We start from the raw sequence: 19,273 nt of genomic DNA on the forward strand, positions 1-19,273 counted from the left end.
TCCCTTTCACAAATCCATGCTGACTTGGACCTATCATGTCACCATTTTCCAGATGCACTGCTATGACATCCTTAATAATTGATTCCATCATTTTACCCACTACTGAGGTCAGGCTGACCGGTCTATAATTCCCTGTTTTCTCTCTCCCTCCTTTTTTAAAAAGTGGGGTTACATTGGCTACCCTCCACTCCATAGGAACTGATCCAGAGTCAATGGAATGTTGGAAAATGACTGTCAATGCATCCGCTATTTCCAAGGCCACCTCCTTAAGTACTCTAGGATGCAGTCCATCAGGCCCTGGGGATTTATCGGCCTTCAATCCCATCAATTTCCCCAACACAATTTCCCGACTAATAAAGATTTCCCTCAGTTCCCCCTCCTTACTAGACCCTCTGACCCCTTTTATATCCGGTTTGTGTTCAAAAAGCCTGTCAACATAAACTAGAATCATCTTCCAATTGCAGGCAGCAGTCCTGGTGCAGTCCAGCCCATGTCATTGAGACTAGGGCTGGAAGCCCCAGCCAGATAGCCGATCCTGGTCCTATGAGCCCACACCTACAGGACTATGGCCAGAGGATCCAGCCCGATAACCAGGCCTAGTCATGCCAGTGTTCACATGGCCACATCTGGGCATAAATACAACAGACATTAACACCACTTAGATCGGAGTAATTCAATGGGATTGGTGGATCATTTTTCTTCACCCCCAGTTAATTGCTTTCAGTACAAAGTAAAGTATGCTGCTTCTGATTAAATCCTGCTTATGATCATGAATAACATTAGTCTATTGTCATTCCCAAACCAAACCCCTTCCCTCCTGCTACCGGGGTAACCTAACTTGTCAAACCATCTCCTCTGAAATGGTTTTCAGAACAGTAACTCTTTTTCAATGATTTAATCTAAACACGACCAAATGGAATTATTCGCTATTTCTCCACGAATGGTTGCAGTGGGCATTAGTGACTAATCAACACTGAACAATGATGTGTAGGGGTGGAATTGGTGTTGTATCCTTTAAATGCTATTAGATGCAGCAGTTCAAAGATGCTTGGCAGCTTCTTCATTACAAAGGGAACCAATTTTTGATACCTGATATCAGGAAGTAAGCATCTTGCCATCTTCAATACACAGACAACTGTTATGATTGCATCCTGTCTGCTTCAGGCCAAATTGATCGCTGATAAATGGAACTGGAATGAGTTGGCTCCCCATATTGATTATTTCGCTACAGCTCCCCTGATAAAATTGAAAAGGTGAAAGAACAGGTCATACTGCAGCTGTTGTCCTCCGGTCCTTGAGCATAATCCCTATAATGACTTCCTCTCCAGCTCCTCAAGTTTATCCCTGAGAAGAGCGATATCGACCTACTGGAGGAGCATAAGCACGAGATTGACCGCATGGCGAGGGCAGACCGCTTCCTCTACGAAATGAGCAGGTTGGTCAATACAGGCTCGCAAAACAAGAAGATAGAATTAAGCATTGTCTTGCAAGCTGTCTGTGGGGAGCTGCAGATCAGGGGTTGAACAATGGAGATATGAAGATGGATGAGTTTAGCTTGATGACCTTTAGGGATCAGCGAATATTGATAGAAAATGTTCTCTCAAGAGATTCAGTAGAATGCATTGATAGGGTAGATTGTCCATGGTATGGGGGAAGGAGAATGGTTGGTGAAAAGGTTCACTAGGTTGATTCCGGAGATGAGGGGGTTGACTTATGAGGAAAGGTTGAGTAGGTTGGGCCTCTACTCATTGGAATTCAGAAGATTGAGAAGTGATCTTATCGAAACGTACAAGATTATGAGGGGGCTTGACAAAGTGGATGTAGAGAGGATGTTTCCACTGATGGGGAAGACTAGAACTAGAGGGCACAATCTTAGAATAAGGGGCCGCCCATTTAAAACTGAGATGAGGAGGAATTTTCTTCTCTCAGAGGGTTGTAAATCTGTAGAATTCGCTGCCTCAGAGAACTGTGGAAGCTGGGACATTGAATAAATTTAAGACAGAGATAGACAGTTTCTTAACCGATAAGTGGTTATGGGGAGCGGGCAGGGAAGTGGATCTGAGTCCATGATCGGATCCGCCATGTTCCTATTAAACGGCGGAGCAGGCTTGAGGGGCCATATGGTCTACTCCTGTTCCTATTTCTTATGTTCTTATAAATGGCCTTTTCCCGTTCCAAGTTTTCTTTTGTACCAGGCAAGTCCCAGGCAATGGTCACTACTATCTATATTTTTATTTTTAAGTTATATATTTGTCCCTCTTCCACTTTCTTTAATTTCTATCTTCTTCTTCCGACTCCACACATATGCTGTAGGAGAAAGAGCGAGCTGGCTGGAAACTCCCAGCCTTAGCCTATGCTGCTCGTGTTCTGGTTGCTTGGATGTCTTTACCTCCACTTGTGTAAGAAAGTGCAAAGGAATGATACTAGCGCTAAAAGGGTTAAATGCTAATGACACGTTGCATAGACCCTTGAGTATAGAAGATTACGGGGTGATCTAATTGAGGTGTTTAAGATGATTAAAGGATTTGATAGTGTAGATAGAGAGAAACTATTTGCTCTGGTAGGGGGAGTCCAGGGACCTTAAAATTAGAGCTAGGCCATTTAGGGGTGATGTCAGGAAGCACTTCTTCACACAAAGGGGAGTGGAAATCTGGAACTATCTCCCCCAAAAAGCTGCTGAAGTTGGGGGTCAATTAAAAATGTTAAAATCGAGATGGTTAGAGTTTTGTTAGAGAAGGGTATTAAATGTTACGGAACCTAGGTGAGTGGATGGAGTTAAGATACAGATCAGCCCTGATCTAATTGAATGGCGGAGCAGACCCGAGGGCTGAATGGCCTCCTCCTATTCACATCTTCCACTCGGCAAATCATGGAATAGAAGAGATTGGGAACTCAGTGTGATGGGGAAATATGGAACACGAGTGTGTGCCGTGCCATGCCACTCCCAAGGCACAGCAACACCAACCTGCTGCCTAAACCACCCAGCCGCTTGCTGCTTGTCGGTGCATTAAAACAGACAGTACTGTGAATGTGCTGCAGGTCCATCAACATTTATACGATTGGTTAATTGTTCAAACAGGGTTATAAAATGGATATTCGAGTCCCTTTACAGAACTGACCAATAGCATGAAGTGATGAGAGAGAAAGGTCAACAGTCAAGTGTACCAAACATTACTACAGGGGAGCAGCGAATTGGTTAATAGACCGAGAGTGGATTTTAAAAAATACTGCAAATTGGTAACAAGTGCTGGATATGCAAGGTATCACCTCAGTTGTGTTATGAAAATGCATTAGAAGAACAAAAAAAAATGTGTAAACCAGCTCCAAACTGGTAGCAAGCAAAGCAGAGTAGAATGGGAGAATCAGGTGAAGACAACTAAAGTCTGAAGATGATAAAGACAATGAGAGGGCTGACGAGCGATCAGAATGGAGGTGAGGTCTCGGGAGAACTATGTGCGATGTGTCGCGGAATGGTAAACACATTGTCTGTAAACTTGGTCTTACGAGCTTGTTATCCTCAGCACGCAGTGGGAGGAGAGCTTCTCTCACTGTCACTGACCTTCCTGACCAGCTGATGGATCTAAACACATTCTGTCCATTCATCCCGCAGAATTGACCATTACCAGCAGCGTCTGCAGGCTTTATTCTTCAAGAAGAAGTTTGCCGAACGCCTCGCAGAAGCCAAGCCGAAGATCGAAGGTAAGGCCGCCGAAGAGGTCGGTCTGAATAAATATTTACACATTAAAACATTTTTTTTTGTGGAATAATATTTAACTGGCCTGTTGACGTAGGCTCGAGCAGCTGTGGAGCTTCAAATGCTGTTTGTTTCCCTAGAAGGGACTTGTTGGTGCATACACATTTTTAACAACTAGTAAATCATTGGATAAATCCTCTGTGCTCTGCCGCTTACAGGGACTTGAGACACAGCGTCCGGCCTCTGTGGACTGGTGGGCGGGTTGGGGAGAGACGGTTGAAGTACTGGCTGGGGAGAACTGAAACAGCTGGGCCTGCCGTCATAAACTTTCACCGGCTTTGCCCTGCACATTCGCTTGGCCCACGCGGAAGCAAATCCGACTCTGCATGTGCGTCTCCACAAGGAGGCCCGTAAACTCAGATCATAAAAAAGCTCTGCTCAGCAAGGGGAGAGATGTTAATGTTGTGGAATGGAACGTTTTCTGTTTTGGGCTTCAAATCTTATAGCACAGGAGGAAGCCATTCGACCCATCGTGGCCTTTGCCGGACCTTTGAAAGAGTTGCCCAATTAGTCCCACTCCCCTGCTCTTTCCCCATAGCCCTGCAATTTTCTCCCGATTACATATTTATCCAATTCCCCTTGAAAAGTTACTATTGAATCTGCTTCCATCACCCTTCATACAGTGCATTCCAGCTTATAATAACAACCAAGCCGCCCTTAACCGCAGATTCTAGCTCCCTCCGACCCACAGCTGCAATGTTCCCCACTGCCACTCTCGGAATAAGGCCCCTGCTGCAGCAAGAGGACATATTCTGTATGTCCAACACCAGCCACCCTTCAGCCTTGCTGAGTGAGATTTCCAGTTTAGTCCCAGTTGAAGGAAGGTCTTGGGTCCACAAGGAACGTGGCTTGAGATTGGTCCAATCTCCTCTCACATAGGAGCTTTATCTCCAGAAAAGGGAGGGCATCTTTCATCCCATCATTCCATTGGAACCCAAGTCCCAGATTAGCCAAAGTCTAGCTCACTGCATCATCTAAAACTCCAACATGAAGACATTTTAAATAAAATCGGAGCAGGAGGTGCTTTAAAGAAGGACTTGCATTTATATTGCACCTTGCACGATCTCACGATGTCCCAAAGCACTTCACAGCCAATGACATACCTTTGAAGTGTGACTGTTGACAAGGTAGTCAATGCAGTACCCAATTTATGCTCAGCAAGGACCCACAAGCAGCAATGAGATAATGACCAGATAATCTGTTTTCAGTGACATTGATTGAGGGACAAATAGTGGCCAGAACACTGGGGAGAACGCCACCGCTCTTCTTTGAAATAGTGCCATAGGATATTTTGCGTCCACCTAAAAGGGCAGATGGGGCCTCATGAGTATTTACTAACCATTAGAGATACCATTTTTATTCACATTGCTGAGACTCTGGGGTAGGTTTTCAGCATGACATCCGGACATGAAACTGAAGAAGCCATAATGTCATGCTGCAGTGCATCCTATAGATAGTACACGCTGCAGCTGGTGGCGGAGAGAATATGTGGTTAAGCGAGTGGATGGGATGTCGTTCAAGCAGACTAATTTGTGAGGCATTTAGTGGCTGTGCAGCAGTACAGTGCTCCAGACTCACTAGATTGATTCCTGGGATGAGAGGGCTGTCTTACGATGAGAGATTGTGTAGAATGGGCCTATACTCTCTGGAGTTTAGAAGAATGAGAGGTGATCTCATTGAAATATACAAGATTCTGAAGGGGATTGACAGGGTAGATGCTGAGAGGTTGTTTCCCCTGGCTGGGGCACAGTCTCAGGATAAGGGGTCGGCCATTTAAGACAGAGATGAGGAGGAATTTCTTCACTCAGAGGGTTGTGAATCTTTGGAATTCTCTGCCCCAGAGGGCTGTGAATGCTGAGTCCCTGAGTATATTCAAGGCTGAGCTTGGTAGATTTTTGGAGTCTAGGGGAATCAAGTGATATGGGGATTGGGCGGGAAAGTGGAGTTGAAGTCGATGATCAGCCATGATCTTATTGAATGGCGGAGCAGGCTCGAGGGACCGTATGGCCCACTCCTGCTCCTATTTCTTGTGTTCCATGCTTGAACAAAGCAGATGCTAACGTGAAGACTGAACCTTTTGGCGTGACATCTGGCTGGAAGCAACGTAATCGACAGACAGCTCTCCCGCTTGCTGCCTGCCCCTTGCCTGTTGCCACCTCTGGACAAGTAACAGGAGGAACACCCCAAAACCTGGCAGGCCCACCACAGCTGCATCAGGAGAGTCTATTCCTGGCACAAGTGGAGGTCAGCTGAAGCACAACCAGGTCCTCGGCAGAAGTCTCAGGAACCCTCCGCACTGACTCCTTACAGTAGTGCAGCCTGATTCACCAGGGTCAGATCGGGGACGAGATACTGGAGTTATGACTTCAAATACCATGACTATTTCTATGGGAACAAAAAGGGCTAAAAGGAGAATTAAAGGAAGGGAAACTGTTTCCAATGGCTGAAGGGTCGGTAATCAGAGGACACAATTTTTTTTTTAACACAGCGCGTTGTTGTGTTCTGGAATGCACTGCCTGAAAGGCTGGTGGAAGCAAATTCAATGATAACATTCAAAAGTATGGATAAATACTTGAAGGGAAAAATTATACAGGGCTGTGGGGAAAGAGCAGGGAAGTAGATAGTTCTTTTAAAGATGGGCCAAATGGCTTCCTTCTGTGCCATATCATTCTATCATTAGCAGAGGTTTTTTAAATTAATGAGTTGTTTTCATAATATGAATCGGGAAGAAATATCTTCCCCAGTTGGGGACAGTGATGAGAAGTCATCAAGTTAAAAAGTGTCATGAAGAGAGCGAGGAGAGAGGTTGGGGAAATGTCTTCACACGAGGGTTGTTAGTACAGAGAATGCTGAGGCATAAATCATTGCACCGTCTAAATGGACAACATCAACTTGCATTTATATGACACCTATAGTGGAGTAAAATCGTCCCTATGCGCTTCAAAGGAGTGTTATCAAATATAATTTGACACAGGGTTTTGTTTATAACGATCAAAGAGGTAGATTTTAAAGAGCGTCTTAAAGGAGGAAAGAGAGGTAGAGAGCCGGAGAGGTTTAGGGAGGGAGTTCCAGAGCTTGGAGGGGGGGGGGGGGGGAACAGGGCTGTGGTAGTTTTGAATTGCTCTAACAATAAATATATATCACATTAATAGTTATAGTTATCTTTACTTTTGAAACTAATGGTTTCTATATTAAGAGAACTATGTGAAAATTTGTTTTTATATTTTAATAAAGTCATCCACTGGTCACTTGGAGCCTGGTGACTTCATGCTTCTTCCTGCATTGGCCGCTCAGCTTGTGACCCTCAGTCTCCTCCTATGACTTGTTTATCTTCTACAAATATGTGTCCGCCTTTTTCATTTGCCACGTTGTGTATCACACCAATTCTCCGCAAGACATGTTGTAGAGCACGCACAGAGCGGCCCAAACATTGGACATATTGGAGAAGAAAAGAGGTGAAAACCAGTCAATCAGTTATTGGTGATGTTGGTTGATGAAGGAATGTTGTCCAGGGCATCAGGAGAACTTTCTGCTGTTCTTCAAATAGCCCCATGTGATCTATAAAATCCACCGCAACAGGGCCTCGGTTTATTGGCTTATCTGAAAGACAGTACTTCTAGCAATGCAGCGCTCCCTCAGTACTGCTCGGGGGTGCCAGCCCAGATTATGTTTCCCAGTTGGTAGTAATGGATCCTGGTGATCATCCACCTTATCAGATTGGATATCCTTGGGCTTCATCTGCTGCTCATCCTTTTCCAACTTGCCCAGCAAAGCGAGACTTTCTGAGGCACCCTTTGTGTTGCGTGAGACCAAAGCACTGAGTCACTGTTACAGTGCCTACTGTTCTGCCATGTCCTGCCCCTCTGCTGGCTTTGCTAACCTTGTTCATAGAACAGCGAGCATCTGCCCTGAGTGGCTGCGGGCGGGATTCTGTCCTCCGATTCCTTTCTGCCCCGTGGAAATAATTTCAAAGCTGTGATTGATAGATTTTTATTCGGTATGGGTATTAAGGGATATGGCACCAAATGGCATTGAGGCACAGGTGAGCCATGATCTAATTGAATGGAGGAACAGGCTTGATGGGCTGAGTGGACTACTCCTTTTCCTAATGTCCCGACGGAAGGTTGTTGCCAGGCCATCACTTTGCACCTCTCACCGGCGAGGCAGCTGTGCTTGGTAGCTGCATGTACAGGCATGGTTGAATTGCAGGTGCCAACCCACGACCTGCCACCCAAGTGGTGTGAGGTGGCAGGTGGAAGGCCTAATCTGTGCCACTGAGCTGGCCACAGTGTGAAGCTCCTTGGAAACCACAAACAAAGCAATTTTATTTTGAAGAGATGACTGCCATTTTTATTTGTCTCCACGCCCACCCCCCCCCCACCCCTTCAGGCATTCTTTTGGCATCCAAAGAGCTGTGTCGAAGCAAGAGGCTGAAGCAGCTGCTGGAGGTGGTCCTTGCCTTCGGAAACTATATGAACAAAGGCCAGAGGGGCAACGCTTTTGGCTTCAGGATCTCCAGCCTGAACAAAATCGGAGATACGAAGTCGAGCATCGACAGGTATGACAGAAATGACCCGGGTCGGAAAAGACCAATTCGGTCCGTTCGGTTCAGAGATCGGAAACAGAATACGCAATATGGTTTCAGGAGGTACTTCTTTACTCGGAGAGTGGTTAGAATGTGGAACTCGCTACCACACGGAGTAGTTGAGGCAAATAGCACACATGCATTTAAAGGGAAGCTAGATAAACACTTGAGGGAGAAAGGAATAGAAGGTTATGCTGAAGAGGGGTGGGAGGAGGTTCGTATGCAACATAAAGATCGGCATAGACCAGTTGGGCCGAATGGCCTGTTTCTGTGCTGTACATTCTACGTAATGTGTTACTGCAATTAATTTTCTTGCCTAAATGACTTTACAGCTCCCCCTATAAAGTGACTGATGTTGTGAGCCTCCATCCACCTCTCATGGGCAGCCCATTCCATTCCAAGCATTCACCACCTCCTGTTTGATCTGTCCAATCACCTTCCCTCTTCTGAGCTTCATCCCAGGCCTTCCTTCCCATTGTTCTCGGAGCTATGGACAGAGTTTAACTTGTCGATAGCCTTAAGGGTCTTTCATACCTCAATAAAATTACCCTTCAGTCTGCTCTTCTCTAGTGCGAACAAACTCAGCTCCTGTAGTCTCTACTTGTAGCTCATGGGGAGACAATTGCGGTCGGAGGCTTCCTTCGGATGAGCGCCTCCGACCCCCCCAAAAAAATTACACGTAGAACATGTCCTCCAGGTGCGTACTTGTATCCTGGAATCACATGGGCCTGGACCACCAATCACTATGTTGTATTCTCATTGAGAATGGGAACTCCGTTTTTACGAGCTCCCATTACTATCAATGAGAATACCCCCCTAAAACAAGAAACACAACAAAATAATAAAAAAAAACACTCACATATTTAAAATCAATTGAAATTGAATGTAATTAAATGTTTTAGAAAAAAAAATGCTTTGTTGAAATTTTTACTAATGTGTTTTAATAGGGTTAAAAATAAACACCTTGCCAGGGTTTTTAATATAAAAATGAGTGATCAAATTTAATTTTTCTATGTTTTAAAACTATTACACGGGTAAAAGTAGGCTATGCGCCTGCTTTTACCAGGTGTAAGCATTTGAAGGACATTCTCTTGGCAGGAGTTGGGCGAATTAGTAATAGGGAACATGGAGATGGCAGAAACTGTGAACAAATATTTCGTATTAATCTTTACGGTAGAGGCCACTAACAATATTACATAGAAACATAGAAAATAGGTGCAGGAGTAGGCCATTCAGCCCTTCGAGCCTGCACCACCATTCAATAAGATCATGGCCGATCATTCACCTCAGTACCCCTTTCCTGCTTTCTCTCCATACCCCTTGATCCCTTTAGCCGCAAGGGCCATATCTAACTCCCTCTTGAATATATCTAATGAACTGGCAGCAGGGAATTCCACAGGTTAACAACTCTCTGAGTGAAGAAGTTTTTCCTCATCTCGGTCCTAAATGGCTTACCCCTTATCCTTTGACTGGTTCTGGACTTACCCAACATTGGGAACATTCTTCCTGCATCCAACCTGTCCCGTCCTGTCAGAATCTTATATGTTTCTATGAGATCCCCTCTCATCCTTCTAAACTCCAGTGGATAAAGGCCCAGTCGATCCAGTCTCTCCTCATATGTCAGTCCTGCCATCCCAGAAATCAGTTTGGTGAACCTTCGCTGCACTCCCTCAATAGCAAGAACGTCCTTCCTCAGATTAGGAGACCAAAACTGAACACAATATTCCAGGTGTGGCCTCACCAAGGCTCTGTACAACTGCAGTAAGACCTCCCTGCTCCTATACTCAAATCCTCTCGCTATGAAGACCAACATACCATTTGCCTTCTTCACTGCCTGCTGTACCTGCATGCCCACTTTCAATGACTGATGAACCATGACACCCAGGTCTCACGGCACCTCCCCTTTTCCTAATCTGCCGCCATTCAGATAATATTCGACCTTTGTGTTTTTGCCACCAAACTGGATAACCTCACATTTATCCACACTATACTGCATCTGCCATGCGTTTGCCCACTCACCTAACCTGTCCAAGTCACCCTGCAGCCTCTTAGCGTCCTCCTCACAGCTCACACCACCACCCACTCTGCGTGTTGAGGCAGTGCCGCGGGCCCAGAAGCCAGCACCAATCTCGGGGTGTCCCGTTTGCTGCGTGTTCACGGCGGGGCGAGGCGCGCTATGCCCAAAGACTCTTCGAATATTCCGACAGTGGATAGTTTAGGGGCTATGGGGGGAGGAACTTAACGCAATCACAATCACTAAGGAGGCGGTGCTCAGTAAGATAATGGGACTAAAGGCAGATAAATCCCCCGGACCCAATGGCTTGCATCCTAGGGTCTTAAGAGATGTAACGGCAGGGATTGTGGATGCATTGGTTGTAATTTACCAAAATTCCCTGGCTTCTGAGGAGGTCCCAGCAGATTGGAAAACTGCAAATGTAACGCCCCTATTTAAAAAAGGAGGCAGACAAAAAGCAGGAAAAAACAGTTAGCCTAACATCTGTGGTTGGGAAAATGTTGGAGTCCATTATTAAAGAAGCAGTAGCAGGACATTTGGAAAAGCATAATTCAGTCAGGCAGAGTCAGCATGTATTTATGAAGGGGAAGTCATGTTTGACAAATTTGCTGGAGTTCTTTGAGGATGTAACGTGGATAAAGGGGAACCAGTGGATGTGATGTATTTGGACTTCCAGAAGGCATTTGACAAGGTGCCACATAAAAGGTTACTGCACAAGATCAAAGTTCACGGGATTGGGGATAATATCTTAGCATGGTTAGAGGATTGGCTAACTAACAGAGAACAGAGAGTCAGGATAAATGGTTCATTCTCTGGTTGGCAATCAGTAACTAGTGGGATGTCGAAGGGATCAGTGTTGGGACCCCAACTATTTACAATCTATATTAATGACTTGGAGGAAGGGACTGAGTGTAACGTAGCCAAGTTTGCTGGTGATACAAAGATGGGAGGAAAAGCAATGTGTGAGGAGGACACAAAAATCTGCAAAAGGACATAGACAGGCTAAGTGAGTGGGCAAAAATTTGGCAGATGGAGTATAATGTTGGAAAGTGTGAGGTCATGCACTTTGGCAGAAAAAAAAATCAAAGAGCAAGTTTTTATTTAAATGGAGAAAGATTGCAAAGTGCCGCAGTACAGTGTGACCTGGGGTACTTGTGCATGAAACACAAAAGGATAGTATGCAGGTACAGCAAGTGATCAGGAAGGCCAATGGTATCTTGGCCTTTACTGCAAAGGGGATAGAGTATAAAAGCAGGGAAGTCTTGCTACAACTGTATTCGTGAGGCCACACCTGGAATACTGTGTGCAGTTTGGTTTCCATATTTATGAAAGGATATACTTGCTTTGGAGGCAGTTCAGAGAAGGTTCACTAGGTTGATTCCGGGGATGAGAGGGTTGACTTATGAGGAAAGGTTGTGTAGGTTGGGCCTCTACTCATTGGAATTCAGAAGAATGAGAGGCGACCTTATCTAAATGTATAAGATTATGAGGGGGCTTGACAAGGTGGATGCAGAGAGGATGTTTCCACTGATGGGGGAGACTAGAACTAGAGGGTATGATTTTAGAATAAGGAGCCGCCCATTTAAAACTGAGATGAGGAGAAATTTATTCTCTCAGAGGGTTGTAAATCTGTGGAACTCGCTGCCTCAGAGAGCTGTGGAAGCTGGGACATTGAATAAATTTAAGACAGAAATAGACAGTTTCTTAAATGATAAGGGGATAAGGGGTTATGGGGAGCGGGCAGGGAAGTGGACCTGAGTCTATGATCAGATCAGCCATGATCATATTAAATGGCGGAGCAGGCTTGAGGGGCCGTATGGCCTACTCCTGTTCCTATTTCTATGTTCTTATGTTCTAAATAGCCCAATCTCTGCACCGCGGATGTCTTTCCTATGAGGATGCGTTGGATCTGTCAGAATTAATTTCCGGTTCTCGGCGCATGTGCATCGCGTGCCGGGAATCGGCATTTGTGAGGCCTCACTGGGTCCGTGTGCACAAGGACCGCGATTTTCAGCCCCATGTATCTGAGGCTAAATATCAGCTCGGTAAGGCCTTTCATTTTTGAGGGGAGCGAGCAAAAGCCATGGTTGCATTGGGTAAAGCCAGTTTAAAAAAAAACAACTCACTCATGTCTTTCCTGGGGTTGCCAACCCTCTAGGATTGACCTGGAGTCTCCGGGAATTACAGATTAGTATCCTGGACACTGCTGAAAAATCATAGAGGGCATTAAAAGAATTGTGTGTTTTGCATTTTCTTTGAACATTTTCATTTATTAGTTAGAAAGACAGTGGCGATTCAAATAAAAGACTGTGGTTTGTTGGGGTCTTAGAGGTGTGAAATCGTGTGGAAACCACCAGGGATATGTCTAACCAGAGTTGGCAACCCTAGTCTGGCCTCACTCCTTCCGACCTCTGCGACTTCATTCGAGCCTATGTCCCTCTACTCCTCCAACTCTGGCCTTCACTGCATCCCTCCTTCTTTCTGCTCCACTTTTGATGGCAGAGCCTTCAGTTATTTCACCCCTTCACACTCTGGAATATGCTCCATAAACTCCTCTGCCTTGCTACCTCTCTCCCTCTCTAAAAGCCTATTCAAAATCTACCTCTTTGATCTTGCCTGTGATCAACACTCCAATCGTTTCCCCTTCAATTCTCAGTGTCTGGTTATTTTTTTTGCCTCTGTAAAATGCTTTCAAATGTTTTATTACATTAAAAATGTGTTAGTCTCAGTATCAAGTTCTGTGCTCCTACCTGTAAACTGAGTGAGTTGTGTGTCTACCATTGCATGGCAGACATTGTAAGAGTGCTGTTTGGTCATGTGTCCTTTCCCTCTCCCCACCCCACCAGCAGTGACAATCCCTTCAGCCATCACACTATTTCACTCGAGAATTTTCTGCTTAAACCTCGTCACATTGTCACCTCTCTCCTCGATCTTCAAAAGCCCCCTGAAAGCCTATCTCTCTGGTCAACTGTTTGGCCTTTGGTTACCTTCCCTATTTGCTGGCTCTTGGGTCATTTTGTTATATGACAGGTAATTTGTTGCTGTAATTATGGGAAATGATCATTTCCTTGAGCGCTCTTTATTATTGAACTTAGTTATTGAACTCTGACCTATCGGATTAATTTACACTTCTCATGGTGGATTTCTCTCTCAATTCCAGGAGTATCACACTGTTGCACTATCTGATCATGATATTTGAAAAGAGCTACCCGGAGATCCTCACCATTCAGTTAGACTTACTTCATGTACCGGATGCAGCCAAAGTCAAGTAAGTGACCCCTTAAAGCTGGGCATCCTCCGGCCATTTTGTGCTGTTTTATGGTTCTTTATTGTCTACACCACACACAAAACTTAAGGTGCTGGAAATACACAACAGGTCCCTCAATATTTGGAAAGAGAATAGGCGTTAAATATTTCAGGTACAGACCCTTCATCAGAAACATTGGGAGTGATTTTGACTTTGGGCAATCGTGTGAAATGTACAATATCAGATCAGCTGCTCATTATACATTTCTCTCGATTTTCATTTCTATCGGAGAGACGTATAATGGGCAGCTGACCCGATATTGTCTGTTTCACGTTATCACCAAAAGTCAAACTTACTCCCATTAATCTCCTTTTTTTTCCCTTTTCAGATGCTGCCGGATCTGCTGTGTATTTCCAGAATTTTACAGAGCGAGTTTTAGTCTGTTTCCCCCTCCCACGTCCCCCCAACCCGAGGACACCATTTCCTATAACCTGAGTGTTAATTGGCATTCTCGCTGAGGGAGATCACAGGGATTGTTGGGAATGTGAATGGGTTGGAGGGGTGGATGGGGTGGAGTTGTGGGTTGGTGTCCACCATTCTTTGCTCGCTGAGTTCCTGAACGGTCAAATGCTGTATAGTGCGGTGGGGGGAGAACCAAGGGTGTGTTGGCCAGTGGATCAGTAGGCAGCACTCTTACCCTGAGTTAGAAGGTTACAGATTCATCCCACTCCAGAAACCTGAGCACAAAGTCCAGGTTGACATTTCAGTGCAGGATTGAGGGAGTGCAGCACTGTCGGAGGTGCTGCCTTTCCGACTGGATGTTGAACCGAGGCCCTGTCTGCCCTCTCAGGTGGATGCAAAAGATCCCATGGCACTATTTGAAAGAAGAGCAGGCACGTTCTCCTTGGTGCCCTGGCCAATATTTATCCCTCATTCAACATTTCTGAGGATGGAGGAAGGGGACGCTCATAAGATAGTTTGGGATGAGGAGGTCTTTTTGGCTTGTTTGATCTCATTACTCCAGAAGGCCAACTTCTTCAACTCCGTGCGGGAAAAGTGTTAAAATCTACCGAGGAATTTTGAGGCTTGGTAGGTTATTTGGAAATGTTTGCAATTCTGAAATTCTTTCTCCTGCAACTAATGAAGAAATAAATGTGTTTATTTCAACACAGCTTGGCAGAACTGGACAAGGAGATAAAGAATCTTAAGAATGGACTGAAGGCTTTGGAGTCTGTAAGTAGCACCTACCCAGGAACTACCGAGTTGGAGCAGTGGTCCTGAATTTATGCAGGTATTGTCCCGATCCCCCACCGTAAGGTCAGTGGGAGACCGGGGGCACCCCGAGAGAAATGGTGTGAATCGCCATTTTCAGCCATTTCTTCTGTGGATTCCCCTAATCTCCCTCTGAAGTTTCTCTAGGAGATCGGGAGAAACCCTCCCCACAGAAATTCAGGGCCAGCCTCTCAGTAGTGCACATATAAGCACAGGAGATGAAATATTGCTCAGTGGAGAAATGTCCAACATGTGCCAGCATGCACGGCAGAGAGGGCGGGGTGGTGGGGAAGGGTGTGGGGAAGGGAGATGAGGATTAAAAAAAAAAAAATCACTACATATGAAACAACCACATTTTTACAAAATATATCAGGGAGGAAATGATAGCTGATAGGATTCGTATGCACTTAAGTTCTGTTTGTTTGGCTTATGCGTAAAACCACGTATCTGTTTCTGCATCTAGAAGCTGCTGCAGTCAGTAGTGTGGACTGTGTCGTGTTTACATGCCTGATGTCCTATCAGTGTTTGTGAAGAGGGTTTATCAGAATGTGAGGGACAGGAATGTGGATATGTGTGTGACCCACTCCTATTACTGATGAGCATGATGGCTTGGTTTGTGAGGGGGGAGGAGGTAGGCTTTAAGCTTTGTGAACTAGGCCTTAACCCTAACCTTAACCAAACCCTTATGCATTGCAAAGGATGACAATTGCTGAAATCTCTGATGTACTTCCTGAAGGTCCTATGCGATGGGCTCTGCCGACATTAACCGGCCTCTACCCGACCGGGCCAACTGTCGGTCATCACTATATCTCATCTCCCAGTGCTTAACCCCACTTCTGCGTGGGACCATGGCATAGAAATGGGCAGGATCCTCAAATCCTTTCACTGCCAAATGTTTATCCGTTCCCTCTTAAACTTGCCTGCACTATCCAGCTCCTCTGGGTCACCTAGGTAGGAGATTTTCCCCGAGAAGGTAAGCTTTTCAATTCAAAACACATTCTGTTGGCCTGCTGTATCACCGTCAACTGTTTCCAATATTCCAAAATGTCACTGCAGTGGGAGGCTGGTGAGCAGCACTGTGTGGGTGTGTGTGTGTATGTGGGGGGGGTGGGTGTGTGTGTATGAGTGTGGGTATGTGTGTGTGGGTATATGTGGGTGGGTGTGTGTGTGTGTGTATGTGTGTGTGTGGGTGTGTGGGTGTGTGGGTGGGTGTGTGTGTGTGTGTGTGTATGTATGTGTGTGTGTGTGTGAGTGTGTGTGGATATGTGTGTGTGTGGGTGTGAATGTATGTGGGTGTGTGTGTGTATGTATGACTACCATGTATGGAGCCTGACTTTTCTCACTTCACAGCGATGCAGTTATGCAGTGAAAACATGGCTCCACTCACATGACTGCGAAGATCAAAACACATCATCCTTCAATGCAGCACAAACCCAACGTCAATAGATCGGCCCTCCGCTACCTCTAACACTCTTTCTGCTTTTCATCCACTCTCTCCACTTCTTCCACTCTTTCCCTCGCACTTGTTCCTCTCTCTTTTCTCCTCTCTCTATTGGAATTCTGTAGGATACAAGGGAAAAGGCAGTGTCACTGGGTAACTCAGGTTAAATGTTGCTCCGATTTCAGGCACAATGGGTCAACTGGCTTCTTTCTATGTTGTAGTTTCTATGTTCATCTTTCTTTCTCGTGTTTCCTTCCACTCTTTCTATCATAATTTCTCTCTCTCTTTCCTCTTTTCTCTCCCTCTTTTCTTCCCTCGCTCTTCCTCACTACCTTCTCCTCTATCTCTTCCTCTCTTACGTTTTCCACGTCCTTTCTAACTCATTTTCCTTTCGCATCTTTCCCTCCTCTTCTTTTTTCCCCCCAATTGCTTTTTGAAAAAGAAATATAAACAAACAAACCTGTCTTGTTCCATCCTCAGTCACTCTATAACTCTATAGGTTATTGGGAAGTGTTGAGAGCATCCCAGAGCTTCTTTATTCATGTCAATGGAAGCTGCACACTCCTGCATTTGGGAATTCCCTTTCCAACCCATCCACCTTAATTCATATCTTCCCACCTTCAAAAGGTGTGGCTCAAACATCCTTGGGTTTCCTTCCCTAACTCTTTCTCCACTTCCTGCTTAGTGTCCAGTCTGCCTTCTTTGGGCTAGTTCACTATGGGAAAGGTGCTGTATAGGTGCAGATCGTACGTACGCAGTGAGTTTTTATGATCTGGAAGACACTGCTTGAAAAGGTGGTGGAAGCAGATTCAATAGTAACTTTCAAAATTCTCATCCATGTTTTCAAATCCCTCCATGGTCTCGCCGCACAACCCCCCCCTCCAAGGTTGAGTAGGTTGGGAAGAATGACATGTGATCTTATAGAAACTTATAAGATAATGAGGAGGCTCAACAAGGTGGATGCAGAGAGTATATTTCCACTCATAGAGGAAACTAAAACTAGGGGACATAGTCTCTCTTAAATGGGCCGCCCATTTAAAACTGAGATGAGGAGGAATCTCTTCTCTCAGAGAGTTGTAAATCTATAGAATTCTCTGCCCCAGAGAGCTGTGGAGGCTGGGTCATTGAATATATTTAAGGCGGAGATAGACAGATTTTTGAGCGATAAGGGAATAAAGGGTTATGGGGAGCGGGCAGGAAAGTGGAGCTGAGTCCATGATCAGACCAGCCATGATCTTATTAAATGGCGGAGCAGGGTCGAGGGGTCAAATGGCCTACTCCTGCTCCTATTTCTTTCTGATGTTTCTAAGATATCTGTGCTCCTTTAATTCTGCCCTCCGGAGCATCCCAGATTATAATCTCTCAACCATTGGTGTCCGTGCCTTCAGCTGCCGAGGTCCTAAGCTCTACAACTCCCTCCCTAAGTCTCTCTGCCTCTCTACATCTCTTTCCTCCTTTAAGACACTCCTTAAAAACAATCTCTTTGACCAAGCTTTTGGTCATCTGCCCTAATTTCTCCTTATGTGGCTTATCATTTTTTGTCTTATAATACTCCTGTGAGGAGTCTTGGAATGTTTCACTATGTTAAAGGCGCTATATAAATACAAGTTGTTGTTGGAATTGGATATATACTTGAAAGGGGAACATCTGCAGGGCTGCAGGGAAAGAGCAGGCAAGTGGGACTGATTGGATCACTCTTTGAAAGAGCCGGCACAAGCACAGTGGGCCGAAGGCCTCCTTCTGTGTTGTAAGATTCTGTGATTTCAAATCAGCCAAGGGGTTAGGAGCCGCCTGGTCCTGTAAAGCCCTGAACCAGCTGAGCATGCAGTCGCATCCAGCCCCTAGCATGAAACAATGCTCCCCAAGACATTCCTTTCCCTTTAACAAATTTGTGCACATTTAAAGAACATTCATATCGACCTTTGACCACAGATTAAAATACAAATTAACCTTGTGGAAGTTTAATTTGTGTAATATTAAAATCTAGGTACACGTTGTGCTAAGTTAATGCCAAAAGGATTAACCTGAACTAACCTCAACTTTCACTGAACCACAGACAACAAACTGTTCAATGCTCAGCTTCTGATATTTGTCACAATTGGCTCAAAAATTCCCAACCCGGCCTGATGCCAGCTTTTTTTCTCCCGCTTCAGATTCGACCATATCACTCAGCAAGGCCACGGGCAGCACGGGCAGCCGTGTACATATAACCCTCCTAATGAACTGTAATTATCTATCAGCTCAAAGCAGATGGGCCAGGCGCACGCAGGATGTGGCTGTAGGCAGAATGGAGCGGGTGTGCGCAGACATGTTGTGCTGATGGCTTGGCCTGATAAAGACTGATAGGCAGCAGATTCAAATTAACATTGAATGCCAGGGCCTTAGTGCTCATCCTTACTTTCATTGAGGAAGTAAGTGTGGTGCAGTGGGAATGTCCAGGCGGAGTGTGATTCTCTTTCACAGGAGCCTGGTGGACAAACTCTTCGTTCAACAGTCATCCTGATGGTGAGGCCCACTTAACAAGGTTCCTGATCGGGGAGACTGTTTGAACAGGGTGCTTTTGATGAAACCCACGTGAACGAGGTTCCGGTGGTGAGACGCCATCTTTAATGGGGTGCTAATAATTATTTAACCGGTGTCCTGATGGTGAGACTCGCTCTTTAATGCAGAGTTTTGACTGCGAGAATCTCCCTTCAATGGACTGTCCCCCAAGGATCTATCCTTGGCCCCCTCCTATTTCTCATCTACATGTTGTTCTTTGACGGCATGTGCCGAAAACACAGCGTCAGTGTCCCCATGTACACTGATGACACCTAGCTCTACCTCACCACCATTTCCCTTGACCCCTCTTCGGTCTCTAAATTGTCAGACTGCTTGTCCGACATCCAGTTCTGGATGAGCAGTAATTTTCTCCAATTAAATATTGGGAAGACTGAAGCCATTGACTTTGGTCCCCGCCA

At 45.4% G+C, this 19,273-nt stretch overlaps 1 protein-coding gene across 5 annotated transcripts in view; it reads left to right on the top strand.

The window, feature by feature from the left end:
* Positions 1-19,273, top strand: part of daam2 (dishevelled associated activator of morphogenesis 2) — a 397,560-nt gene that overhangs the window by 305,593 nt on the left and 72,694 nt on the right. For all 5 annotated transcript variants that reach the window (XM_070885703.1, XM_070885707.1, XM_070885704.1 and 2 more), the window contains exons 18-22: positions 1,329-1,435; positions 3,611-3,699; positions 8,144-8,312; positions 13,514-13,621; positions 14,773-14,833. In XM_070885703.1, the coding sequence (XP_070741804.1) occupies positions 1,329-1,435; positions 3,611-3,699; positions 8,144-8,312; positions 13,514-13,621; positions 14,773-14,833 (534 nt within the window). The remainder of the gene's footprint in view (positions 1-1,328; positions 1,436-3,610; positions 3,700-8,143; positions 8,313-13,513; positions 13,622-14,772; positions 14,834-19,273) is intronic.

Source organism: Pristiophorus japonicus, chromosome 7 (genome assembly GCF_044704955.1).
Source record: "Pristiophorus japonicus isolate sPriJap1 chromosome 7, sPriJap1.hap1, whole genome shotgun sequence".
Classification (NCBI taxonomy): Eukaryota; Metazoa; Chordata; class Chondrichthyes; family Pristiophoridae; genus Pristiophorus; species Pristiophorus japonicus.